Genomic DNA, 25992 nt, shown 5'->3' with positions numbered 1-25992 from the left:
CCAGACCAGCCTATCGGGGTTTTCACGGACCAGGAGAAGGTTTTTAAGGGTAAACGTCTCCGTGGTGAACGCCCGCCCTTTGTATCTCCTTCATGCCCTCAATTGCCTGGGGGAAGAGCGTATCTGAGTAGTTCGCGCAGTTTAAACTCTCTGAATTTGGGAAGTACTCTAGCAATATTGCCCTCGGCTCTAGCTTGTCCTGGGCGAAATGTTGTAAAGTCGGATGGAATGCTGCGGGATCCAGATTGATAAAACCGTAGAATTTTGGAACCAAACCGCTCTCACAGACACCAGAAGCGAGGAGCTTCTTGTATGCATTAAATTCGCAGCGAGACCGGTTTAAATCACGGCCTTTTTCGGTATATCTAGGGTCACCATTATCGTGGAAAACCTTCAAAGCATATTTTTGTTCACCTAGATCTACCTCGAATATTGAAGACGCATTAGAGTGTGTAATCTCCCTAATAATATGGATTTGGGAGGGATCCATGAGGCTTAAGGAAGCGCTTCTTAGATGCATTGTCCTGTTGAAGATACCGGAATCCATTGGAGAAGTTAAGAGAGGGAAGTTGGAAGTTCTAAGATTACCCCTAGATGTAGATGTTTTTAGGCTGGAACTGATAAGATAAAGAGCTCCGTCATCTGAACTATATGTTGTCATTAGACATAGTATGAGGATGAGCTGGGCCAAAAACTCGTTGTTGCTTGACCACGTAGGTTCGAAGCAAATCAATTATATATTCCCACGTGAAGGCTAGGTTGGCCATGCTCGTCAGCGTGGAGGGATGGTCTTTAGCATACGCAGCTGTAACCATGGCTGCATACCCCTGCCAGGCTTTGTTCTTATGCGAGTCAGCATAGTCGCAGATGTCTCGGATCACTAGGCAAGGAAAGTGGTTCATCAATCCAGCAGCTTCCATCTCAAAGCATAAAACGTCTTTTTGCGCAGCTAATTTATCTCGAACCAAAGCGTCCTTCATGAGTTAGTTGGCTGAGGCAATAAGGCCATAATGAATTGCGGGATTATCATCATCGTTAGTGCGGGGAGATCGCGGCACTAGTTAGGATGGATCCTCACCGTAACTTAAAGCGTAAGTTACATCACCGTCTACGGGATGAATAACCTCACTTCGGTATAATTGATCACTAGCCAAATCGAGGCGCTGATATTTCCTTCGTAGTCGCGGCTTCTTCTCCAGGATTCTATGGACCGTTTCGTCGAGGTGGTTTCCTTCGCTCTTATACTGGGCTTCGAGTCCATTTACTGCTGCGCGTAGGATATTGGGCGGCTGGCCTAGAAAACCCGTGGGCTGGAAGGTTTGGCCCTGGATCGTCTTGCCAAAATCATACTGAAGGACACCGCTCTGGCAATTACGGAGAATGCTAACCACAACATCTCCAAGACGGATATCATGCTTTTGGCTTGGCGCACCGCCAGCAATGCCCACCATAAGGCCGATACGGATATTGGGAAAGCTATACATCATACCTTCTGCCACCCGACCTGCCGAGCTCGTGCCATATTCACCCATGGGTAAAACGGCAATAACCACATCATGCTTCCCAACTCTTCCTAAAGTGTAGTCGGTCTTGTTGCGGGGCGGTAGATACGCTGGGTGGTCATGTTTTTCGTCGAGGAACGCTTGAGCGGCAACATATTCAGTGGTGATAGCGCAAATCCAACCGACAGTATAGTCTTCCGGGTTAGACGAAGGCACAGGTAGAAGTAGAAAGTGGAGAAATCGCCAACGTAGCAAAGAGGGCGTTAGCGGTGTGTGGCTACCTGGGTTTCAGCGATGTCCTTTTAGGGGGCCAAAGGGGGAAGAGGAGATGAATCGCTAGTCAGCCTCACCTACTGCCTTATCTACGCATTAATTAAACACGTGATATTCTTGGATAAATATCAAGCTGCATAATACCGGCCCATAGTCTACAGTAGGTCAGGATCGGGCAGGGCGGTAGTACTCGATGGTGACTGGTTGAAGGACGGGCGCGGTGTTGGGTTTGGAAACTGCGACACCTTTGATTCGACCAGGTCTATAATTTCAGACCCATTCTAGAAACAATCTTGCGCAACATGGAAGCCAGTTTGAAATATAGCTGTAACCAGCCTGGTTTAGCCATGCAAAGAATCTGGCTCTATGATCAACCTATTTTGTTCCACATTATCTTATTCTTTGGGTTCTTTTCCTTGAGTTTAAAGAGTTTAAATCACTAAAACAAGTCAAAGGTTATACATAGAAAAGTCGCTTTCACAAACTCAGCCTCCTATTACTTTGTATCTGTGGATTCTTCTTACTCATAAGCAATTTGGCGAATCTTTATGCCTTGCGTATTCTGATTACTCCTTCACTTCAACATGGACGGTAGCTGCCTTGCCGTCTGCGTCCCTGGCTTGCTCCTTCATGTCCGCGATGGCGATCTCGCCAACATCAACCGCGTCGCCATCGAAGTACTTGGCAATTTCCTCCATAGGAGTGTAACGGGTTTCGATCAAGAAGGTGTAGATAACGAACACTTCCATTCCCAGGAAAACGCAGTAGACGATGTAATACTTCCAGGCAATTGCATCGAGGGCAATTGCATTAATGTACTGGTTGAAAAAGAGTGCCGCAGTGACACAAAAGTTCAGCCAGGTAAAGCCCTTGGCACGAAGGCCGTAGGGAAGAATTTCAGTGGTGTAGGTTGCCATCAGTCCAGATCTAAGAAGTACCTCAATGTCAGCGCATGCTGGCAAAAAAAAAAGAAAGAAAAAAAAAAAAAGACTTTGCCGGCTGGGCAGGTCCCAATACTTACTTGATATCGTAGAAAAATCCGTAGAGAACTGTGAGGACCACGAAAATGTATCCAAGCGCCTGATTAGGCGCGATATCGTACCGTGCCGATACGATAGTCCATGCGTTGAAGACCACGAATGTGCCAACTGTCGAGACCATATAGACTGGCCGTCTTCCCAACCTATCGATGAAGAAGGCTAGGAGGAAGTTGGTGACCAAGGCTTCGCTCTTGATACCTGCATTGATTCCGAGCTGCGTGGACGCCTTGGTGATACCAACACTGTCCATAACCTGGTGGAGATAGTAGGAAATCAGACCATTGCCACTCCATTGACTAAAGAGGCCCAGAGCAGTGATAAGGCCAATTCGCTTCCGGTTGCCCTTGGTTTTCAAGAAGTCTATCCAGCGAGTTTGGCCAATCTCCTTATCTAGGTCCATGGCAGCCTTGATCTCTGCATACTCCAGATGCACAAATGAGTCATTCTGGTCCCCCTCGCCATGGTATTTGATGAGAATCTGCATAGCTTCATCGTGCCTCCCTTTGCTCATTAACCAACGAGGACTTTCCGGCATCAGCCAGATACCACACACAATGATAACGGTGCAAATGGCCTGCAGCAGGCTTGGAAGACGCCAAGACCAGTCGCTCTAATAGGAAGAAAAATGTGAGCCGGGAAACAAGGTTTCCAGGTTTGGCAACCAGTTGCACGGTAACCGTTTGGGAATGATACATACCTGAATCTTCAAAGTGCCCAATGTCACCCAGCTAGCAATGAACGCGCCAGAGTGATAGGAAGCACCGCTAAGCGTGACAAGAACGGCACGGTCTTGTGGATGTGCGATTTCTGCGATCAAGAGCGGGGCGCTCCCAAGAACGAGACAATCACCAAATCCAATAAGGAGACGGGCACTGATGAACATGCCAAAGCCAGTAGCACCAGACTGCAGACCCACTGCAAGTAGCATGATGAGGCATCCGACGAAACACCCGAGCCTACGGCCCCAGGCGTCGATCATGTAAGGCACGACGAACAGACCGAGTAGTGAGCCAAGACTCATAGAGGCATTAAAGAGACCGAGAAGCGAGCCGTGAGGGTGATCGAAGTATTCCTGCCAATAGGAAAGGGTTTGGAGACCGTTCATCATGGAGCCATCGAAACCGTTGGCTGTGTTGGTCATGATGAGGATGACAATGTAGATGTACAGGGTACGCATATTCTTCCTCTTCCACCAGGGCACGCGCTGGAACTCCTGGTGAGCGAACAAGAAATGTCCCTTGGTGGGCTTTACCGGCATGACCTTTTGGGTCTGCTTTGGGGGCCGGAATCGCAACGCCATGATTGCGAAAGCGTTGACTGGATACAGACTTGTAGATGAGAAAGCAAAATAGGTGGCAGTCAGTTGAGGAATCCACTTCGACTGCGGTCGGGGATGGGAGCAGCTTTTTAATCAGGTAAGGGTCCTCATTGGGGATTTTGAGACAGATATAGGCTTGGACAAGCCCAATCGTACAGATGGTGGCTTGGTTGACTCCCGGCTGTAATGCCTCTACCCGGGCTGGGCATGTCACCCATTCAGTGTTGAAAATAGCTGAGCAGGGGGTATGTTATATTTGCCTGTTCTGCATTTTACCCCAAAAAATGGCGTTTAGCACCGCTCGTATCCTTGAAGCGTCATTGGGTTCATCTTCCATAGAGGCCGTATTCGATACCCCGTGGCGTTGTGGAGACTTAGGCTAGCTACTTCCGACTATGCCCTATGTGGTAAGAGGATGATCAACGGCAAGTGGACGGATCAGCATTAGCCGAGAGCATTCATTCACTTGCTTTGATCTTCCCTGACTCTATCCAGAAAGTTTAGCTTGTTGAGAAAGGCAAAGAAGCCTCATGTCAAGTCGCATGTCGATCTAGCATTCTGGCATATGTAGTGAAGCTTTGTGAGAAACAATTTCCCTTACAAGCGTCTTCCCTGTGCACCGACCCATACCTGACAGCGTAAGTGATCTGATCGCGCCCCCGCCGGAGCCATGTGGTTATTGAGGTAGTCCCTTCGGAGCAATTGTGGGGAGAGCTTCCTGGGCGCTTTCGTCCGATTTAGCCTACATAGCGTGTTTGATACCCATGTTCATGCATGGCCTATCAGCCTGATTTGGCCTCCGTAATCTCTCGGAATTTGCCTAAACTTCAATTAAACCCCTCTATTTCAATGTTTTACAGGGGAGGATAGATGAGATGCTGTGGACGTTCCAAGCTCAATTTCCTCCAACTTTCTTATTTACACATTGCCCGAGCTAGTCATGTCGGATACAGTCAACCCCATTGTACCAGGCTTCGCTCCAGATCCATCCGTGGTAAAGGTGGGTGCCTGGTTTTATCTCATCAACTCCAGTTTCCACGTTTTCCCCGGTCTACCTATCTACGCCTCTCAAGATCTGGTATCATGGCAGCAGATCGGTAAGTTCTTCAGTTGCTTGGTGGATGAGGCATACAATTCAAGATTCCACTAACGTGCGAGCGCACAGGAAATGCAATCAACCGCCAGTCCCAGCTCAGCCTCGCAAAGTCGCAGGCAAATCTCTACCCAGTGGATGATGGCAAGTTTCTGGTCGGGAGTGGAGGACTGTACGCACCGACGATCCGTCATCACCAGGGCACATTCTATGTCGTCTGTACTAATGTCGTTCGTGCATCGGGGGAGAATAAGGATGCAACGGAGAATTTCATAGTCTCCACCGATGATATCTGGTCAGGCACATGGAGCGACCCGATCTATTTTGAGTTCGATGGAATCGACCCAAGTCTTCTGTTCGATGATGATGGGAAAGTCTACCTGCAAGGGTCGGGTGGAGTAGGACCAGGCACGACGATCAACCTCTTCGAGATCGACCCGAAGACCGGCGCAACATTGTCGGAGGAGGAAGTGATCTGGCGAGGCACCGGTGACATTTATCCGGAAGGGCCGCACTTGTATAAGTACAAAGGCTGGTACTACTTGCTCATCGCGGAGGGCGGCACCCATGGGGGGCATATGGTGACCATGGCCCGCTCTCAGAACGTCTTTGGTCCTTATGAATCGTGTCCAAACAACCCCGTCCTCACGGCGCGTGGTACTCAAGAGTATATCCAATATACCGGCCACTGTGAACTATTCCAGGACGAGAAGCGCCAATGGTGGGGAGTCTGCATTGGGGCCCGCCTAGAGAACCAAGGGAGATGCCCCATGGGTCGTGAGACCTTTTTGACTCGGGTGGACTGGGACGATGAATGGCCCGTCTTCGATCAAGTGAAATCGAACCCCCGCAGCCTTTCAGCAACCCGTTCGAGCTCACACCTCGCGGCGGAAGCCGGGATGGACAACCTCTACATTCGAGATGCCGTTATGAGCAATTACCGACTCGAGAATAACAATTCGTCTGTGACATTGACCGCGTCATCGGTCGATTTGTCCCACCCGGAGCACAGTCCGACCTTCATTGGCAAGCGGCAACGGCAATTATCCGGCACGAGCACGGTGGCCCTTGAAGGAATCGAAGGTTCCTGGAGCTCTGCCAAGATCCAGGCTGGGCTCGCCTGTTACAAGGAGGAGCACCGTTACTCAAGGATATACTACGACGCTGCTCAGCAAGCGGTAGTCCTCGAACTGGTCAATGCTGGTAAGAAGATTGTTCGAACTGAGAAACACACCCTCGGGGAAGTCCCTCGCTCCTTGCTTTTCCGGATAGAGTACACAGAGAAGCAGTATTCTCTGCTTTATTCACTCCTACCCCACGTTGGAAATGACTGGACGTGTCTGGGAACAGTTGATACTCTAGATATGACCGATCCCGATTTCACCGGCCCAATTATCGGCGTCTACGCTGTTGGGAAGGTGGAAGGCGTGCAAATTCAGTTTGAGGGCCTAAATGTCGACTAACTGGCGAGTCTCGCTTGTGGAATGCAAGGTCATCATGTGCATCTATTAGAATTACTATCAGAATTTGGACTTTCTATTCCGGACATTGGAGTCACGATAGTTTATTAAGGGAAGTCCAAGCGCTTCTCAATAGGAACTTAATCCTATAGACTGGCCTATACGCTAGAGAGGTACTGGAACCTCAATCGAAATGGACTATTTTATCTCCTTATTTCTGTTGCAGCCAGCTGGGGCCCGGTGCATCTACGGGCAGCGAGAGTGGAAAGAAGAAGTGGGAGGCAATTCATTCTGTAGTATTTGGTATAGGAATGATTGGCACTTCACTCGTATCTCTCAGCATTCTCATGGGACCAAATGACGGGAGTTGGCAAGGTCCATCATCTATATAATCAATAAATAACCAATACTCCAGCGTCAGCAATATTTCTCACTATAGAATTAATTACCTTCAGGCTACTAATCTTTATCCCCGGAAGACAGAAATATCCAACTCAGTTGTATACCACCCCGAGTAATAGACGGATAACATCTTCATGAACCCTATCCAATTCATATATAAAACAAACGAAGAGACCGATACAAACACTAGTATACAGAATAAGAAATATGTTTATTTACCATAGACCGTAGATCGTTCATCCTTCACCCCCACCACAAATCAGACATTCTCAGCATCAAGCCGGTGATTCTGTTCCCAAGACGAGTGATACGAGCTCAAATCTGCCAACTGCGTCAAGATAGCCACAAACTTCTTTGAAATACCCCACGCCGTCAAGCCCGAAATAATCTCACATCCGACCCGCAATATCCTTTCCGGACCCTCGGCCCCACAAATATCACCAACGCCAGTAACATTCCCTCTCATAGCATGACCCTCCCTCACAAAAAGCTGCACAAGCTCATCATCGCATGGTCGGTCAAGATGAACAAAACTCGGTTGGTGTAGCGGCTCCGCACGCGTCTGCGAACGCGGACTGGACTCATGGGACGTATGCGTGTGACAAGATCCGTACGCCCAAAGCGTCAGGACGGCGATGAACGCCGCGACGGGTTCGTGGAAAGCGTTCGTCGAGTAGCGACGGACATGCCAGAGAGTGACGCCAGCGTGGATAATTGATAGCCGGGCTTTGTATTGGTCGTGTTTCATCCAGCGCCAGATGTACTGCCACTCGAGGGACTGGTGTCGTTTGCTCCAGCGCTGCTTTTCTGTTGCCAGAGAGATTGCGAGGCAGCGCATTTCGCGGAATGGAGCGAGGAGGAGTAGTCGGGCGGCGTGGAGGTGGAGGACAGTTGGGTGTTCGAAGCCTGCGGCTTTGGCTATGGTGCTGTTGGCGGTCCAGTGGAGGATATCGAGACAGTCGCATGCGCTGTTGCGCCATTTCGAGTATGAGGGGATTCCGGGGAGCCATACTGAGCCCGTGGGAATGGCGGTCTCGCAGGATTGCTTTTTCGCTGTTGGGTTCCAGAAGGACAGTGGGCGGCGGAAGTAGTCTCCCACTTCCCACATTCGGTGGTAGAGAGCGTGGATGAGGAGGATGTGACCGAATTCTCCTATCCCGAGTACTACTCTCTTTTCGACGTAGAGGATGTGGACTGCGTCGTACAAGGATTCGTTGGCTGTAGAAGTTAGACATTGGTCGGTTGTTGGGTCGGAATAAGAGTTACCGGATGACTTCGCCCACAGTGGCTTCCATGTCTCTGCAGACCTTGCTTGCCATAGCTTCTCATGTGCGGGCAATGCAGCTTGTCCGTCATCTAGTGAGAGCAGAGGTCGATTATCAAAGTAATATGCAAGAGTACAATCCACAAGCTATCATCATCAGTATAAGTAAAGGGGCCATTTTCGACAAAGCTTACCCATATACAGTAGCCGGTGCGTCTCCTGACCTCATCCTGAACCCAAGATACCCAAGCTACGTCTTGTGACGTCTCATTGAATATTGTTCGCGTTGGTGTCAATAAACGGGAAGCTTTCATGAGTGTCACCAAGTCACCAAAGGTGCTCAAGGCCGAGGCCTTTTCTCGCTCGCTCCTGCTATGGAGAAGTCCAATGCAATTGAACAACATAGCCTGCAGTATCTCAAGAGAAGCCTGACCTGAGCGACTCTTTTCTTTCTGGTAGTACAAAACAATTAGATTGAAAGGAATGAATAAAGGCAAAGAGACCTTTCTCACCTCGAGATATATACCCCGCCGAATCAGCTCGTGGAAAGCAGTTGCACATTGCTCCATCTCGGGAATAAGGGATACATGGCAGCCGAGCGCTATTATTGACAAGGTCAACAGCGAATGGCTTGTATTCGGATCAAATTGAGAAAGATGTAAAATCGGATAAACGGCCTGGAATGAATCGAAAAAGAAGAGGATGAACTGGTTGCATTCTTCCACGGTGGGAAATCTCTCCGATTCGAACACTTCAAAAAATGGAGTTTCATTGCAGCATAATTGAACAAAGTGCCGATAGATCTCATCGTACGTGGAGGTTTCAATCCGTTGCGCGAATTGGGTTATATCTTCCGGTATCTGATCTGTTCGCAGTTCAGAGATGATAGGAAAGTTAAACCGGTGCTCGTCATCTTCAATGACTAGCTGCCTGCCAATATCGACCGGCTCTACAGATGAGCCAGGCCAAGGCGTGTGTTTCTTTCCGTACTTTGGGAGTCTGGATGTCGCACCATCGACATAGTAGTGCGCTGATCCCTTGGCGGAACCCACTGATTCGCTATGAGGAGAAGGCTCGCTAATACTGTGGGAATATCGATTGGGGCTTCCCATGGCGTTTCCTAGAGTAACATGCACAGGGGGTGTCTGAGAGACCTGCTCTGTTTGCAAAGGGCTCATTTTCCCGCCGACGACCGGTGGTTGCCATGCTGTCCGAGAGAAGTAGACACTTGGGCTGAGAGATTGGTTGTATTGCGAGGAAACACTGGTGGACTGTGCGTGGCCACTAGGAGCAGGAGCACCCGAAAGCAATTCGCCAGGGAGCCAATTGATGGTAGAAAGCATGGATTGATCAAAGAATGTGGGATCAAACTCTAGCGGCACCTCTGAGTTATTTGCCATGGTCATTTCAATGTCACCTGCTGGGTTGGATACACCCGGCTGAAGATCCCTCATTTCAGAGTCTAAATTGTCGGATGAATCAACCGGGAACGCTTTGGGGATGTTGGAGCTCGAGTTATCATATGTCTCGTTGATATCTGCAGGGTAAACCTCTAGTGGCATTTCAGACGGCCCTCGTATCTCATTTGGGAGATACAAACGAGGATTCGAGGCGTCTGCGATGTGTGCATTTTGTGGTATTTGTTTTGTGGGATCATTGCCGAGCGTAGATGATACATTGAGTGAAGGTTTGGATGATGCTGGCGGCACGTTTTGTGGGTGTGTCGAAAACTGGCTTTGACTAGAAGCTGCATTCAAATCTTGCATGGGTTTGGGGTTGTCGTTCTGCGCCTCGGCTTCTTGTCTGACTGAATCTCTCATAGCTTTTGCTTTAGAGCGCCGTTGCGTGGGGTATTGACATTCGAGCGAGCGGGTGTCGCACCGCCCACATGGCATGCCACCGCTACATCTTACTCTTGCCGTTGCGCAACTAAAACATGCTCGGAATGTTTTGACAGTAATCCGGTGAGTGCGATCTTTCCCTCCTGTTCCTGGTGCATGGTGACTCAGCTCATGTCGATGGAGGGTATCACTGGGGGTTAATTAGCAAGTGAATTCGACGCGAGGATAGCTATCACCCAAGCGCGCATACGTTCTTGAAAAATGTCGGCCGCACTGGGCACACTCAAACGGCTTCTCTTTAGTGTGACTCCGTAGATGTCGTTTCAAATGCTCTGGTCGTCGGAAGGTACTGCTACACACTGAGCATTGAATGTGACCGGTAACCAGTTCTGTATTTTCTGTATCTTGGACTTCGGATCCTCGTGTTTCAACGGGATCCTCGGGATTGTCTTTATCCGAGAGCATGGCTCCAAATATATAGAGAAGCAGATAGCATTTTCCAGTCAAATTGATATGCAAGTCACATTGCAGATGCAGACCAGGATGAGGGGGGAAACAAAGTGGAGACGGATTTTAAACGCGAAAATGGCTCGGTTAATTAAAGTCCGGGGTTGATGGTTGATGGTTGACATTTGACAGTTGACAGCTGACAGACTGGTATAATGTTAAAGAAATGTATATAGTGAAACCACATATAAAATCTAAAAATGATTTGATATGTACGTTTGAGTACTCCAAGTACCTATAATCGTGTAGAAGAGACGTGTACAGTCGCGTGCACGGCCTCTTTATATTTTTTCCCCTAAACATCTCAGCTCATTGAACGTTGAAATCAATCAATTATCTTATACTTGCATAAGTCGACTTCATAACTCCCAACTGTGGGGAATCGATTCCATGTATGGCGCTTCCGCGAACCAGCGGTTGAGTGCCCGGAATGACGCTCTGCAAGGCGCCACCCTTGCATTCCACTCTAGGGATCCCTCACCTTCAGTTAGATCTTCTGCCACTACAATGGCAGATACTCTAGGTCAGAGGACTGAATCCCATACACCAGAAGCCGGCTCCGTAAAGGATAAGGTCGGGAGATTGTCGAGGCCACTTTCACCTACGCCCAGTACATTAAGTGCGAGGGGACGACCATCAGCCGCACCTCTCGCCTCGACATCTCAAATTGCCGCACGGCTCGCTGCCTCAAGGTCTCCCGGGCGGGACACTACTCCGTCGACAACTCCCAGTTCTGCAGGTGCAATACGAAATGCGAGCCGGGTGCCACCTTCACAGGAGAAACGACTGCCACCACCAATCCCTATTCGCTCGATCCAAGAGGCACAAAGTCCTCTAGGCCGTCCACTACATGGAAGTGGCGTAAGGTCTGACCCGGATCTGGCTTTCTACGGGCGCTCTTCATCGCAACAATCCAGCACAACTCTAGACTATCAGGATAGTCGAGACTCGAGCCCTCGTCCCTCCCTAGAATCGCGAAGTTCGTCTCTGCTGTCAGATGAGTCGAAACCGAAGCTTCCGCCGCGTGTGCCTCCGCCACGAGGGTCTCTCAGAAACCATGGAGTTGCCTCTAAACTCAGTCCTTCGACCCCGAGCGAGATATCTATAGCAAGCCAGTCGCCTGCAAGCACCAACATAATAGATGACACCATTGGCATGAGTGAGGAAGCCCTCTCCAATGCTATCATCGCCTCATCCGTGGCATCAGCACGAGCATCCCCGGCTATCAGGGGGATTCCCCCGCCGGTTCCCCAACGACGACGGGCACGATCCATTCTACATCTACCACACGTACACCAACCCAAGCCTGATATGTCAAGGTCACCAAGTCCCCCGAAGAGTATACCGATGACACTTCGTGGCCTACCGAAAGATACCGAGGCCGACCGCCGAAAACACAGAAATCCCCTGCACAAACACCCCCACAAGCACAGGGAGGGGGATCGTAAGCGCTGGCAACGTGAGGTCAACGAGAGGGAACGCAAGCGTTACGAAGGTGTTTGGGCCTCTAATAAAGGGCTTCTCATCAACACCGAGGGCCCCGGTCCTAATAAAAACGGGTCATGGCCACCTGACGCTTCGGATATGGTTCTCAATTTAGTGGTTCGGGAGATCTGGTCCCGCAGCCGCCTGCCAGAGCCGATTCTAGAGCAAGTGTGGGACCTGGTCGATCATCAAAATATCGGGCTCCTGGTGCGTGAGGAATTCGTGGTTGGAATGTGGTTGATCGACCAGAACTTAAAGGGACACAAGAACCCTGTGAGGGTTCGAGACAGTGTATGGGATAGTGTACGGTATGTCGGCATTAAGCTACCCCTTGGGAAAGGCAAGGGTCATGCTTAAATCTATTTAAATGCACATTCCGATGGTGGATTGATATGTATATAAAAAAAAGTATTCCAAATCATCTTAATTGTGTATCCTATATAAGTCGCTAGAGCTTACGGATACCGTATGTAAGTATCCCGTTTATAAATGTATTCTCTCTGTTGGGGAAGGAAATTATGTAGATCTGTGAATGCAACTTTCAATGTCGTTTTTTCCCATATCTTCCTCCCGACACGTGTAGATCAAGCCAAGCTCTGAATCTCCGGGAGGCGAGCATAATGCATATCTCAATCGTCCAAATTACACATTGCCGTGGCTCCAATCCCCTGCACCTCATCGTAAGGCACTTTCATCCAACCAACATCTTCCTACATACATCCCTCCAAGGGCTCAAGCTCTTCCTCCAAGTCTACTGACTCATTGCCATCTTTATCTACCTCCGGCTCCGGCTCCCATTCTCCATAAACTAGACGAACAAACCCAGTTTTCCCAATAGCATCAGGTCCGAATTTAAGACAGATTCCAGCACCTCCTGATCAACCATAACGAAGAATAGGTCTCGGCCCGACTGTCCGCATGTATCGACACGCTGTTCCTGCAGCGGTGCAGTCGTAACCCACTTCTTAAAATGGGCGCGGAGAACAGCGGTGGTCATGCCATCAAACGAGGGGTCTTCAAAGGCCGTGGGGGTAAACCCTTCTAGGATGTCTAGACCGCTGTTGGACTCAAGGCGCTCTGTGACAGGCTCGAGGGAGTGAGGCATGAGTTTTTCCCAGTCGTTTTGCTTTTGATATGTGCAGCGATAGATCACGAAGCTCCACTTTGTGAATCCGTCTTGGAAGAATTTGAAGTTGGGTATAGGGTAATGTTAGCTCTACATATGTAGATATATCCTACGGAATGGAGGGTATTTCAGGGAGAAGTCAAGTGAGTTCAGCCCAGGAAGTATTGCTTGTGAGCCGCCGATCGCCTCGTCAGGAAGATAATCCCCATAGTCCTAATCACGAAGCTTGTTCAGAGTAAGTGTGCACCAACTTTTACTTGCTAGTGTTCGATAATAACAATACCTAACAGCGTACCAATACGGGACAATGTGTCCATACATCTACTTTCTTGATAAGATGTAGCGCCCGAAACATTGAAGGCAGTAGCAAGGCTATCAACGAACTAACTATCATAGTATAAGCAATGCTATAGGAGGCCCATCCCTTCTAGATATAGTCTACGGCAGGCTGAGTGCATTAGTGTTCACTGCTTAGACACTAAGCATCACTAAATAACCAGAGAGCATCTAATACTGAGCACTCACTGAGCACTAAGTATCAGTCATCTTTCACGTGACTAAACCGAGCATGATCACTGATATCCCATGCTGACATCTACTCAGTGAGCCTGAGCACCTTCATAAAAGCGGCTCAAATCATAAAAAAAAAAGCCACACTTGCCAGGGAAAATCGGATATAGGTACTTATGTATTTGATATCACTATGTAATGTCCGAGGGTTGATAGATCATGAATCTCCAGGACTCGACTATATCACACTCCAATTGTGGATCCACGTGATTGAATGTTTCAGGCAGTAAATTACATGTCTCTCTTTGCTCAAGAGTCAATTAGTAATCCGAGTATCTGTACCGGTAAGTTTCCATATCCAAAACCCTTACTCCGATATCAAATTCTTTCTCCTTCCCAGGGTTCCATGTGCCGGGGAAAAAAAGATATGATATGAAATGAAAAAAAAAACATATCGATATCACCCTGCTTATATGCATCTTGATACTATTTCTCCAATTCGGGGTTAGGCTTGATCTCTCTTTGCTTAGTTAACTAAAAGCAAATCCCGAACCTCCCCACGGCTCGGGATTTGCGGAGATCAAGCAATCACACCGAAGTCTCTATATCAGCGCCCTTTCGAACTTGCGATTTTATTACTCGAGCCGCAGAATGCCCCATTTCAACTAGTATTCGGTTGCAAAGACACCCGAGAGGTGCAGTCTCAAATTAATGGTACTGTAGATTATCTGAGGCTCCCATGTTTAGTGTCGCCATGGCCGATGCTTTGGATTATAACGGGCTTGCCTCGACAGCGCCTCGGTCGGTTCGCAAGAAGTTTGCTAAACCACCAGTTAAGGTAGCCTGTCTTCCCTGGTGAGCAAATCCCGCGGGGAAAAAAAAAGAGGAACTTCTCCACTAATCGATTACTCCAGTCGGGCTTCGAGAACACGGTGTGGCGGCCAGATGCCATGCGCGAATGTACGTTTTCTTTGTGCTTTGCGTGTTGAATGCTTTTAGGGGCTTTTTTTAAATTGTGGATCTGGGTTGATCAATGGTTCATTGCATATCATAATATACTGACATTCATTATAGTGCGTTAGCAAAGACAAAGTATGCTCTTATTTACCCAGCAAACGAGGCGGGCCACGCAAAAAGAAGGAAAAGTCCTCGCTGTCACCAGAACATGAATCGAAGCGAGATGATGCTTTGTATAACACTATCCCCTCACCCCCGGAGTTTGAAGAAGGTATGTCGCCGCCCTCATGTTCCGAAACAAAAAGGCGACATGCTTACCGAAGTTTAGCACCGGGGATGTTCAACCAAATCGATGAACTCTCTCTGCCTGGCGCAGGTTTGAGGCATCTAGATTTCCAATCCGATGCTCCCTCCATGTTTCAAAACTTCTTCACTGGCGATGGCAGTCAGTCGCACATGCAAGTGCCCTTGATATCGCCACCCTTGAACAGCGCTCAACCTTTCGTAAGAACCTATGGAAGCGAGCCCGAAATGTACGTGTTTCTCTTTCATAAGTTCCATACATTGTCTAATATCCCCAGATTGAATGCCTATTATGACTTCATTCATAACTATTTCCCCATTCTTCCGCCACGGGCATCACCACCGTGCCGAGATCGACCATTGAACTGCCCTGTTCCAGGTTCCACTACCTCTGAGCCGATGATGATGTACCGGCCCCGTTCACCTCTGAGTCTTGCACTATCTGCAATCTTGGCCTTGATTCCGCACCCAAGTGATCTTGAGCCGTCGTCCGCAGCGTCTGTACACCAGCGTAGAACATACGCGCATACTTTCGCCCAACTCGCCCATTCAACGATCGAAGCGGAGTGTGATCTCGATTTGTCCTCAACTGATCCTGGCCAAGCATTGTCTGCCGCACGACCTTTTGTTGGACGGGAAAAATTCCACTCGCAAGCTCCCGTGGACTATGAAAGCCTCCTAGCGCTCTTGGTTCTTTCGGTTTATGAATACTCTCAACGCGGTAACTTGCTCAAGATGCGATATCGTGCTGGTCAGGCTCTTGCAATTGCTTTGGACAAGTCACTTCATGCTCAAATGGGGAATGATGAATTTTCGGAAGCTCGACGGAGAGCCTGGTGGATGACGGTATGTATTCCTCCTCATTCATTAGCCCTTGATCTAATTATCTTGTAGTATTATTGTGTGATTCAAGGATCTATTGTTAGCACAACAGTGAGTAATATAGCTCTTCGAACATGACTGGAGCTAATAAAGAAATAGATGCCTGCTATCGTCATTAACGACCCGCAGTTCACGACTCCATATCCGACGTTTTCATCAGATACAGAGGTTTGTATTCGACCTCTTCATTCATCTTCCATCCACTAACCATTCTCCAGGGTTGGGCTATCTTGATACAAGCTCAACAGGTGCTTGTATCAGCAACCCAGTTTATTGATGATCTGAACAAATGCCTTTCATCCCAAACAGGGATGTACTATATGTTCGAACGAATGCAGCAGCTCGATGCCTGGACCCACTCAGTGATAGCACAGGCGGAGCTACTTCCCCTACCCCAGACATCGGATTTCGGCGATCACAACGAATCCATCACAGCCCAAAGCATACGCGCAATATCCCGAATCAAACTATCCAGGTTCGAATCATTCGCCTTCTCTACCTAAACTCAACTAACCATAATCCCAGCGCACAAATAAAAACGCACCGCTTCCGAGCCTTCTCCGACATCCCCATCTTCATAAAGAGACATTGCGACCTGACAGCAGCAAATCCAAACACCGCCACCACACCCGTCAGCACCAAATCCGGCATCCACAACGTCTCCTGCTCCTGCTCGAACCTAAACTCCTTCGAACGAGCATCCTCAACAGAATACATGACCCCATCCGATTCCTCCACCTCATCAGACATCCACACCGACATCCAACCCTACGCATCTCAGTACGCATATCCATTCGCATCTGGGTTCCCCTACAGCACGCAGCAGTCTGCGAAAATCTGTCTTCAAGCCGCACTCGTCATCTCCCGCATGTTCCACAGCCTACCCGTCCCACAGCCTCTTTTAGATCTCCAGCAGCAGCAACGTCGACCATTACCCCGAACCATGCCATCTTTCGCATGCTGTCTGATGCAAAGTAGCTATGCTATGTTCATGATCTACTACAAGGCATGCGTGGCGAAACAACTTGCACCTGACACCCCTGACAATGAGCATGGCGGAGATTCGACCGGCCAGCTCATTGAAGAACTACGACAGGGTCTAGAACGGATCATTGCGGCCGTGTCGAATTATTCGCTTGCTTTTGAAGCTTTGGATGGGATGAGAGGTTTGTGTTTTACTCTTTTTCTAATGTGCGGTTCTTATGCTAACATTGATCTAGATGAAATCGAAGGTGCATATAAAACGGCGTTCCCACTAGCATCTGTTTAAACAGGGGGGGGGGTTGTTTCTACGTCGTTCTGAGCTTTTCTTTCGGCATTTTCAAGCCATCTGCATCTTTATAATGATCCCCTCTCTTTTCACGACTGGATTCTCCACTATTCTCAATCTGTGGTCAACGGAATATGGCGTTTTTTGAGATGGCGCAATACAAATACGATTCCCTACTTTGGTAGACAGCTTTATACGCACACGAAATATAACTTCTATTACTATTCGAACAAAACCGAGGACATGTATTCACTGTTGCTATACTTGAAAGTCATAATTGTGTTTACTAACCGGCAGTAAGTCTTGAGAAAGAGAACGTGTATTTCCATATCTAACAAACCGCTAATATCAAATCCCCATGCAGAGCAAGATACCTTCTAATCATTGGCTAACAAGCCTAGCTAGAGCTTGGACCGGATACCTTCTAGTCGAAACTTTACATCTTTCAGGGCCTTACTAGAAGGCTTCCAATCGTCAAATTGTCTGAGCAGTTCCATAGTCTCGTCGTGTAGTTCCTGGCGCACATATTCCTCTTCCAGAAGACCGCGCATGGCGAAGGGGAGAATGTACGGGTTTGGTGTGACGGAGCTGCTGGCTCGCTTGACGCTGAGCGCGGAGTCTGGGACGGAAGAAGTCTCGAGTGCGAATTCTATAGCCATGCTGGAAGATGGTGTCAGTTTTGGATGTGCGTAGGGATCCATGATTGTTACATACGAGTACACGGCTTCATCGTCGTACAGCCGAGAATGTCCCTCTCCTGAGTATAGACTTCCTGCTAATGGGGTGCTTAGTTCGCGGATTAGACCGTGGTCTGAGATACCAAGGTTTCGAAGCTTGAGGGCGAAGCCAACTAGATGAGAGAGGCTGTGTTTTCATATTAGTATTTCATTGTTGATCGAGATGGGGCCTGCTTACAAGCTTGGAGCGTGGACTCGGCCATCCACGAAGACAGCGCGGTAGACGTAAGGGTGCGCTATGGGCGAGAAGAGGGAGGACTGGCGGCGAGTTAGCTATTTGATAGATGTCTGAGTATCAATATATGTACTCACCTCCAGTGAAACGAGTTGATCGTCGATACTTCCGATATAAGAGATGCGCACACCAAAATTGAGGGCACATTTAAGAGCAGCTTCGTACTCTTTCGAGACCTTGCTGAAAGGCAGTGCAAACTCGAATAGCTCTCCAGCCGAGCCACTGATCCATCGAGAGCGATAATCCGGGAAGGGGCCGAGGTTCACACCTGCCATAGCGCAGATGCCGACTCGTTTGGCGTCTAGACAGCCAAACTGTATCAACTTTGCAACTAGCATGATCGTTACTGGCACACCTTGGCTGTGACATGCAAACATGACGAAATCAGCCTTCCGGATCTCCTCCATCCAATTCAGAAGTAGCTTCCACAGGAGATCCACTCGCTCCGTAATGCGGCCTTCTCCTTCTAATGCGATCTTCTCAATATCGCACGAGTAGCCATGGCTCTCTGTGTACTTCCGGATGGCATCTGCTGCCATATTGGAGAACCGGATGGATGTCCCTGTGGGTTGTCCGAGAAGATTTCGAATGAATGGGGCAGGGAAATATCCATGAACACCAATAGCCAAAGCACGTTTCACAAGCAGCGGATCTCTGACCCTGCTGACGTGCCTAATCTCTGGTCCTTTCCCATAATGCAAGAGTCGACCGAGGCTCTGTAAAATGGAGGGTGATTGCTCAAATGGGTAGGTTTCTTCGAACTTCGGCAGTACTTGGTTGGGGAGAATTTGCTGTAAATGTTTTGAGGCCGCGGTATCGGCTGGTCGAGGCTCAACGGGCGGCATAGATGTAGAAGTTCCTTCGGCGGCGGGCCCAGATCCACTTTTGAGACGGTTATCTTTTGAGGGCTTGATTTTAATACTGCCTTTCTGGGTTATCTTGATATTTGCTTCTGTATCTGATTCAAGTGCTGTATCTTTTGATAGGGATTTCGGTCCCATTGATGCCTCGATAGCTTCGCCTTCCTGTGGTTTATCGGAGGGTCCATCTTTGTTTGGATCTTTGGACCAAAACGACCAGCCGGATGACCTCGTGGTTCCGACGGGGGTCTGTGATCCACCAGCTGGTTCTGTTGGCTCATCTGGGGGATCTTGTGGTGCCATGTTTGTGTTGGGGGCCTCGGTAGAATTCGCGGGAAGGAGGGTTGTGGATTCTGTAGATAGTGCGTCTTCTTGCTTGTTCGGTGTATTTGTACCATACCAAATCTGGAGCCACGATCGCTTCTGGGATGTGGCGGCTTCAACGGTATCTTTGGCCTGCTCTGATTCTGGTTCCAGTTCTTCTTCCCGTGCTGTATAGTCTTTCACAATAGGTTGAGCACCCTGCTCTGCCATTTGGCTTTCCGCCAACGGAGATTCCTCGGCTTGTGTGGATTCTGGAATATTCGCATCACCTTGAGGTGTAGCCGATGGTCCATAGATCCATGAGAGCCAACCACTAGATTGTTCAGGGACCTCTGCAGATCCCGCATGCGATATGCTGGGGTCGATGTTAGGGGTAGCCTCCTGTTCCTTGGTTTGTTCTTCTAGCGGCTTGACATCACTCTCGATCGGTGCTTCTTTATCGGATGTTGCCGGTTCTACAGTCCTAGGATCTTCGATATCGTCGGCAGCCGGTGTGGAAGCTGAACCATCCGATGCGATGTTGACCCGTGTGGTGGTAGCGTTGGCAGGCAGAGACCTGGTCGAGGCGCCCGCTTTTCGCGTAAGTTGAATGGAAGGATGACGGTTCTTTGTTGGGGTATCAATAAAAGAGGTCGATGAGTTCGTGACGCTCGATGCTACAGTTTTGGCGGCTGAAATGCTCTCACGGGCAACCTCGGTAACTGGGGCTGCCTTAGATACTCTCGCAATGGAAGACCAGGACCCGGGATACCAGCTCTATATAAACGATAGGTAATTAGTAAACAAGAAAAAAGAACTGGCTATTCCGATCACAAAGAGCTTACGGTATTGTACCCTCGTGGCTGGGAGTCTGAACGGTCTCGGCCATCACCGCTCAGTCCAGCCGGCGAGTCCACGCCGGAGGGGCTGGTCTTCACTCTCTTGCGAGATCCCTTGGGCGTCATGGAGGTAGGGTGAAAACATCAGGTCTATAGTTAGACGCTAAAACCCAAGTGACAAAGCATCTACAAAGCGTCACAAGTGACTGGGGGATGCCTGGTGATATCACGTCACATGTCTGGCACCGACATTTTGGCCTCAGGCAATAAACTGGTGTTGGTATATGCAGCACCAGCATACCGGAATACCGGAGGATTTATTAATCCTCCAGTATGCAGTAATATTTCTTATGTAATCAGGATAGTATAAATTGTCAGAATAGTGGATACAGAAAGACAGAGACTTGAATACCATTGATTGGACCCTTATAATACGGAATACCACCTGTGTGGACAGTTATGAGCCCGGATCGCACTGAATGAACCTGCTGTAGTCGAAACACAGCACGATTGAACCCCTGAAGCTGCCGAAAAGAGCAATTGTGGAGCTATTCCCAGCTACCCCTGAATTGTATCTAGCAATGGAGACAGCATCGATTCTCTCCGCCACGAAGGGCGAAAAACTGAAGGATGAAACGCAATGGCGTACCTGGTTCACGAGAGTGAGGTCGTACGCGAGGCAGAAAGGTGTATGGGAGCTGTGTGACCCTGAAGCTGTGATGGCTGAGATCGCTGCTGTATCTACCGCGATAGAGAAGCCACCAATTCGGCCCGACCTCCTTACCGAACCGACAGTCCCCGAGTATCCCGAGGAGGGGGATGCAGAGGAAAAGAAAACCTGGAGAGATCGGATGGACCTTTTTAAAATCAAGTATGCCCGATGGCAAAGCGAGGCGAAAGGACTGGCCGATGTCAACGAGTATATCTTGATATACCTAGACCCGGTACACCATCTAGCTATTATACCGCTGGAGACGCCTTATGAGAGACTGGTCTATTTGAAATCCCGTTTCGCCCAGACGGTCACGTACCGAGAAGAGATTCGAATGAAATGGAGATATTTCTCTACCCAAAGACCAACGGGAGATATCGAGCAATGGATCCAGAAGTGGGACTCGATGAGAGAATTGACGATTAGTCTTGGAATCGATGATAGTAATCCGAATCGAGACTTTGTATACGCAGTAAAGGACGTACTGCCAATGTGGTGGCAAGCACAATACCAGGACATTGTCGCTGATGGGAAGCCGGTCGATACTCGAGTCCTTATCGAGTCCTTCCGTGCGATGAACAACGATATTGGTGTGAAGACAGTGTCGTCGACAAACGCCCCGAAAAGCGCATTCTCTACCTGGCAAGGTTATCAAGAAGCGAAGCCGGATACCCCGTACGAGAAACGGAGGTGTCCCTGCGGCGATAGGCACCCACAGCATTCTGTGCGTACGTGCTGGACTGTGAATGAAGCAATCCGCCCGGAAGGGAAGCCTATAGACCAGAGAAAGGTGGACCGCGCAAATGAGCAACTGTCAAAGGATCCAGGATGGAAGAAGTGGGTGGACAAGACGATAGCAGGAGCTAAACCGAAAGCCGACCGGCCCGAGCCGAAGGTTAAATCGGCCAATGTCCTAACCAGCTTTATTACGATGACGAAGCATGCCCTATCCGCTAGCGAGGTGTCGCTTCGAGATAGATGGATCCTCGATTCGGGATCGAGCGCGCACGTGTGCAATAACAAGGACCTATTCATTAACCTTCGGCCCGACGCGATAGAATTGAAGACGGGAGATGGATCTACCCGAGTACTCGGTCGAGGCACGGTCCGCTTGATAGGAAAGCACCCCCAGAGGGGACGAATGGAGATCACGTTAAGCGACGCACTCTATTCGCCGACGTTTCACACCAACCTGGTGTCGTACGCGCAATTGAAGAAGAAGGGTGGCACGTGGTGCCAGGAGACGAACTGTATCCGAGACCCTAATAAGAACCCGGTCGTTAGCGTACGATTATGGGACCAATTTGATCTATGGATTTTTGACCAGCCCGACGAAGCGCTCCCCCCACAGCAAGCATTCGCTGCTACCCCGCAAAGAGCAGCATCGACACCGAGGAAGTCAGTCAAGACGCAGGAATCGAAGGCTTCGGTGGAGCTCTGGCATAGAAGGTTCGCGCATATCGATCGGAAGACGGTAGCAAAGCTTGCTACAATGGTCGACGGTGTCAATATCCAGGAAGAGAAGCTGACAACGCCGACAGCGACGTCGGGATCGAGATCGGTACCGATAGGAGAAGAAGCACCACTGTGCGCGACGTGTTGTATCGGGAGGGCACCGAGACAGATCTCTCGACGGCCTATAGGACGCACGTTTGGACGATTCGGAAGGATTCATTTCGATCTGATACAGCTACCGCCAGCGTACAATAAGCATAGATGGATCTCTCACTTCTATATCGAGGGAGTTAGATTTCACTGGCTGATGACACACGAGATGAAACCAGAGTGTCAGTTAGCTATCAACCAGTTTGTTGAACTAGCTAAGAATCAGTGGAATTTGCCTATCAAGGCATTTCACTACGACAATGAGCTTTCAGCAGGCAAGAAGGCCGAATACAGTCTAACGAGCGACGGTATCCTAATCTATCATACCCCGCCAGCACACGCGGAAATGAACGGATACGCCGAGAGATCTGGTGGCATGATAATCGTCCGAATGCGGATGCTAGCGCTCGAAGGGAAGCTTCCGAAGGAATTATGGCCCTATTTCGCCGGTGCCGCCGTGTGGATGCTGAACCGTACCCCGACGTACATTGCTTCCGAGAATCGGTGGATCATACCGTGGGAGGAAGTGCGGAAGGAGTTCTTAAAGGGCGCGATTCCACCCCGAATCAATCTCGCGAAAGTGAGGTTATACGGAAGCTTAGCGTACTGTCGAATTGAACACCAGGTGAAGTCAGATAAGATGAATCCTCGCGCAGAAGTTGGATTCCTAGTTGGATACGTGGCGTCCAATATCTATCAGATCTGGTTTCCACACTCAGGAAAAGTGAGGCATATCAGGGATGCTATCATAGATGAATCTCGTAAATACACACCGGATTATGAGAAATTCCAGCCGATTCCTATGCCGCTAGCCAAGGAGCCAGAAGAGATCTCACTCGCTGAGATTACCGAACTGGTAAACCGTGAATTAGCGAGTCGGGAACCTGTCGGGATACTGGAAAGGACTCGCGAGGAAGATGACCAGGAAGATCGCGAGCAGCAAGCTCCCCCACCACCAGAAGCCCCGCGGGATGAAGACGAAAACGAAGATAACGAGACCTTTCGGCCCGAAGATAAAGAAAATGAGGCTATTCGCACCACCCTAAGTCAGGAGGTGAGAGATACTACCCCACCTCAGGGGGTGAGTACCCAGGCAAGCATGCCTACCCCGATAGGACCGCCGAGAATGGCGATAGGTGAAATCCAAGAGAGAAGCGAACCCCAGAAAGCAGTGCCAGGTGCTTTCCCGGCCGAGGACCTACCCCCGCTGCCGAATACGCCTCCGCACGAGCCCGAATCGGACGCTGACCCTGGTCAGGGGGTGGATATAGGTGATCAGGATGATCATCTAATAGAAGACCAGGCCCAGCAAGAAGAAGATCGGACCAATGAAAGTGAAGAGGACGATCTAGAAAGACAGCTACAATCTGAATTGCTAGCACCAAGCAGAGAAATCAACAGCAGTGTAGACGTCAGTAACATACTGACAGGAAGTCGTACGCGCAGAGCACGAAGAGATGACGATTACGCCTACGCGACTACGATCAAGATAGCTCCAGAAGGAGAAGAACCGCCCGCCTTCCTACACGCTTTCGCGGCAGGTTTATACGCCGAGAAACCAGACACCCGTCGTCACCGAGACGACCTTCCACCGCCCCCGAAACACTGGAAAGAGGTCCTGAATCACCCTTTTCAGCAAGGATTTCTCGCAGCAGCAGCGAAGGAAATAAGGTCGTTAGCCGAGAAAGAGACGTTTGAGGTTATCGAGAAACCAAGAGACCGAGGAGTACAGATACTGCCGTTAATGTGGGTCTTTACCTACAAATTTGATGCGGACGGATACCTGGTGAAGTTCAAAGCCCGCATTTGCGTACGTGGAGACCTCGAAACGATCACGTACCAGGAAAAGAGAGCTGCGACACTAGCAGCAAGGACCGCAAGGATGATCTTCGCTTTGGTCGCCGCATTTGATCTGAATCTGCGACAGCGGGACGCTGTTACCGCGTTCTTGAATAGCAAGCTGGAGCAAGAGACGTACTCGCATATGCCAGAAGGATTTCAGATCCCAGGGAAGTGCTGGAAGTTACGGCGAGCACTGTACGGACTACGGATCTCGCCGAGACTATGGCAGCAAGAAGCTTCGAAGGTGCTACGAAAGCTAGGACTAAAGCAAGCACCCGAGGATCCCTGTGTGTTTACTGGGGATGGAATTTTAGTCTTCTTTTACGTGGATGATATCTTAATTGCTAGTCATCCTGACGTCAAGAAGCAGGCTGACCAGCTGGAAAGAGATCTGGAATCGCACTGGGAACTGACAGATCATGGAGAAGCAGCATGGTTTTTGAATATCCGGATACTCCGAGATAGAAGACAAAAGAAATTATGGCTATGCCAAGATAGCTATGTGACAAGCATCGCGAATCGATTCAATCTGATAGACCGACCACCGGTCTATACACCACTGCCTATCGAAGAATTGACTCCCTACACGGGTGCCGCAACCCCACAGGAGATCCTATTATACCAGAAGAAAGTGGGATCCGCAGGGTATGCGACGACGATCACCCGACCCGACGCTGTAAAAGCGACCGCACGATTAGCTCAATTTTTGACAAATCCTGGACCGGAACACCAGAGAGCTGCTGATAGAGTCATTACGTATTTGTATACCACGCGAAATCTCGCGATCGAGTACAGTGCCGAGGTCGAAATGGACTCGATTCAGTTCGCTAGCGATGCTTCGTACGGAGACCACCAGGACAGGAAGAGCTCCGCAGGGTATATTTGCCAGGCGTACGGAGGCCCGGTCGACTGGAAAGCGACTAAACAGCCGACCGTAACGACGTCCACCACGGAAGCCGAGCTGCTCGGGCTATCTGAAGCCGGAAAGCAGGTTCAATGGTGGCGCCGACTACTCGAAAGCCTTGGTTTTATTCCATCCCACCACCTGACGATCGATTGCGACAACGAAAGGACGATTGGATTATTGACGAGCGAAGACACGGCGTTTGAAACGAAGCTTCGGCACGTGGATATTCATCGGCACTGGCTTCGGCAAGAAGTTCGGGAAGGAAGGATTCGCGTGCGATGGGTAGCGACAGCGAGCATGGTTGCCGACGGACTGACGAAGCTGCTATCTCGGCAGAAGCACGAGAATTTTCTCAGGATGCTGAGGATGGTAGATATCAGCTATATGCTGGTTTAGATGAGAAGAGACAGCGATCCCATACTGGGACCGCTGAGGGGGTGTGTTGGTATATGCAGCACCAGCATACCGGAATACCGGAGGATTTATTAATCCTCCAGTATGCAGTAATATTTCTTATGTAATCAGGATAGTATAAATTGTCAGAATAGTGGATACAGAAAGACAGAGACTTGAATACCATTGATTGGACCCTTATAATACGGAATACCACCTGTGTGGACAACTGGAGAACCGGTTCAAAGGCGGTGAGCGATAAGTATTGCAACTTTTTTTTTCTCGGATCCTCTTCCATAGAAAAAGTATACATTCCGTTCTATTTC

General features: G+C 49.3%; 9 protein-coding genes across 9 annotated transcripts; 4 read left to right on the top strand and 5 right to left on the bottom strand.

Annotated features, from left to right (window-relative positions):
* Positions 1-647: 647 nt before the first annotated feature.
* On the bottom strand, positions 648-1532 carry N7447_007719 (uncharacterized protein; the record flags this gene model as incomplete). The annotated part of the gene is made up of 2 exons (XM_057231981.1): positions 648-974; positions 1101-1532. The coding sequence occupies 2 exons, from the start codon at positions 1530-1532 to the stop codon at positions 648-650; spliced, it is 759 nt and encodes a 252-aa protein (XP_057083746.1).
* Positions 1533-1930: 398 nt separating this feature from the next.
* On the bottom strand, positions 1931-4115 carry N7447_007718 (putative hexose transporter; the record flags this gene model as incomplete). Its single annotated transcript, XM_057231980.1, has 4 exons — positions 1931-2056; positions 2360-2702; positions 2797-3425; positions 3513-4115. 4 exons carry the CDS (start codon positions 4113-4115, stop codon positions 1931-1933), a joined length of 1701 nt encoding a protein of 566 aa, XP_057083745.1.
* Positions 4116-5073: 958 nt separating this feature from the next.
* Positions 5074-6689, top strand: N7447_007717 (putative xylosidase/arabinosidase; the record flags this gene model as incomplete). The annotated part of the gene is made up of 2 exons (XM_057231979.1): positions 5074-5230; positions 5299-6689. 2 exons carry the CDS (start codon positions 5074-5076, stop codon positions 6687-6689), a joined length of 1548 nt encoding a protein of 515 aa, XP_057083744.1.
* A 658-nt stretch (positions 6690-7347) lies between these two features.
* Positions 7348-10658, bottom strand: N7447_007716 (uncharacterized protein; the record flags this gene model as incomplete). Its single annotated transcript, XM_057231978.1, has 5 exons — positions 7348-8306; positions 8355-8499; positions 8547-8804; positions 8865-10383; positions 10444-10658. 5 exons carry the CDS (start codon positions 10656-10658, stop codon positions 7348-7350), a joined length of 3096 nt encoding a protein of 1031 aa, XP_057083743.1.
* Positions 10659-11090: 432 nt separating this feature from the next.
* On the top strand, positions 11091-12542 carry irs4 (the record flags this gene model as incomplete). The annotated part of the gene is made up of 1 exon (XM_057231977.1): positions 11091-12542. One exon carries the CDS (start codon positions 11091-11093, stop codon positions 12540-12542), a length of 1452 nt encoding a protein of 483 aa, XP_057083742.1.
* Positions 12543-12895: 353 nt separating this feature from the next.
* Positions 12896-13290, bottom strand: N7447_007714 (uncharacterized protein; the record flags this gene model as incomplete). The annotated part of the gene is given in 2 exon segments (XM_057231976.1): positions 12896-12993; positions 13008-13290. The coding sequence occupies 2 exon segments, from the start codon at positions 13288-13290 to the stop codon at positions 12896-12898; spliced, it is 381 nt and encodes a 126-aa protein (XP_057083741.1).
* A 1285-nt stretch (positions 13291-14575) lies between these two features.
* N7447_007713 (uncharacterized protein) lies at positions 14576-17233 on the top strand (the record flags this gene model as incomplete). The annotated part of the gene is made up of 10 exons (XM_057231975.1): positions 14576-14676; positions 14736-14781; positions 14896-15049; positions 15107-15311; positions 15360-15927; positions 15976-16014; positions 16063-16131; positions 16182-16438; positions 16489-17129; positions 17184-17233. The coding sequence occupies 10 exons, from the start codon at positions 14576-14578 to the stop codon at positions 17231-17233; spliced, it is 2130 nt and encodes a 709-aa protein (XP_057083740.1).
* A 401-nt stretch (positions 17234-17634) lies between these two features.
* On the bottom strand, positions 17635-20333 carry N7447_007712 (uncharacterized protein; the record flags this gene model as incomplete). Its single annotated transcript, XM_057231974.1, has 5 exons — positions 17635-17893; positions 17948-18097; positions 18149-18228; positions 18283-20145; positions 20214-20333. 5 exons carry the CDS (start codon positions 20331-20333, stop codon positions 17635-17637), a joined length of 2472 nt encoding a protein of 823 aa, XP_057083739.1.
* A 455-nt stretch (positions 20334-20788) lies between these two features.
* On the top strand, positions 20789-25669 carry N7447_007711 (Ty1/Copia family ribonuclease HI; the record flags this gene model as incomplete). Its single annotated transcript, XM_057231973.1, has 3 exons — positions 20789-22368; positions 22461-22620; positions 22694-25669. 3 exons carry the CDS (start codon positions 20789-20791, stop codon positions 25667-25669), a joined length of 4716 nt encoding a protein of 1571 aa, XP_057083738.1.
* Positions 25670-25992: the final 323 nt, after the last annotated feature.

This window comes from Penicillium robsamsonii, assembly GCF_028829455.1.
Source record: "Penicillium robsamsonii strain IBT 29466 chromosome Unknown utg000004l_segment0_segment0, whole genome shotgun sequence".
NCBI classification, from domain to species: Eukaryota; Fungi; Ascomycota; class Eurotiomycetes; order Eurotiales; family Aspergillaceae; genus Penicillium; species Penicillium robsamsonii.
The sequence above is the reverse complement of the archived record's forward strand: the minus strand, read 5'-3'. Positions and strand labels throughout refer to the sequence as shown.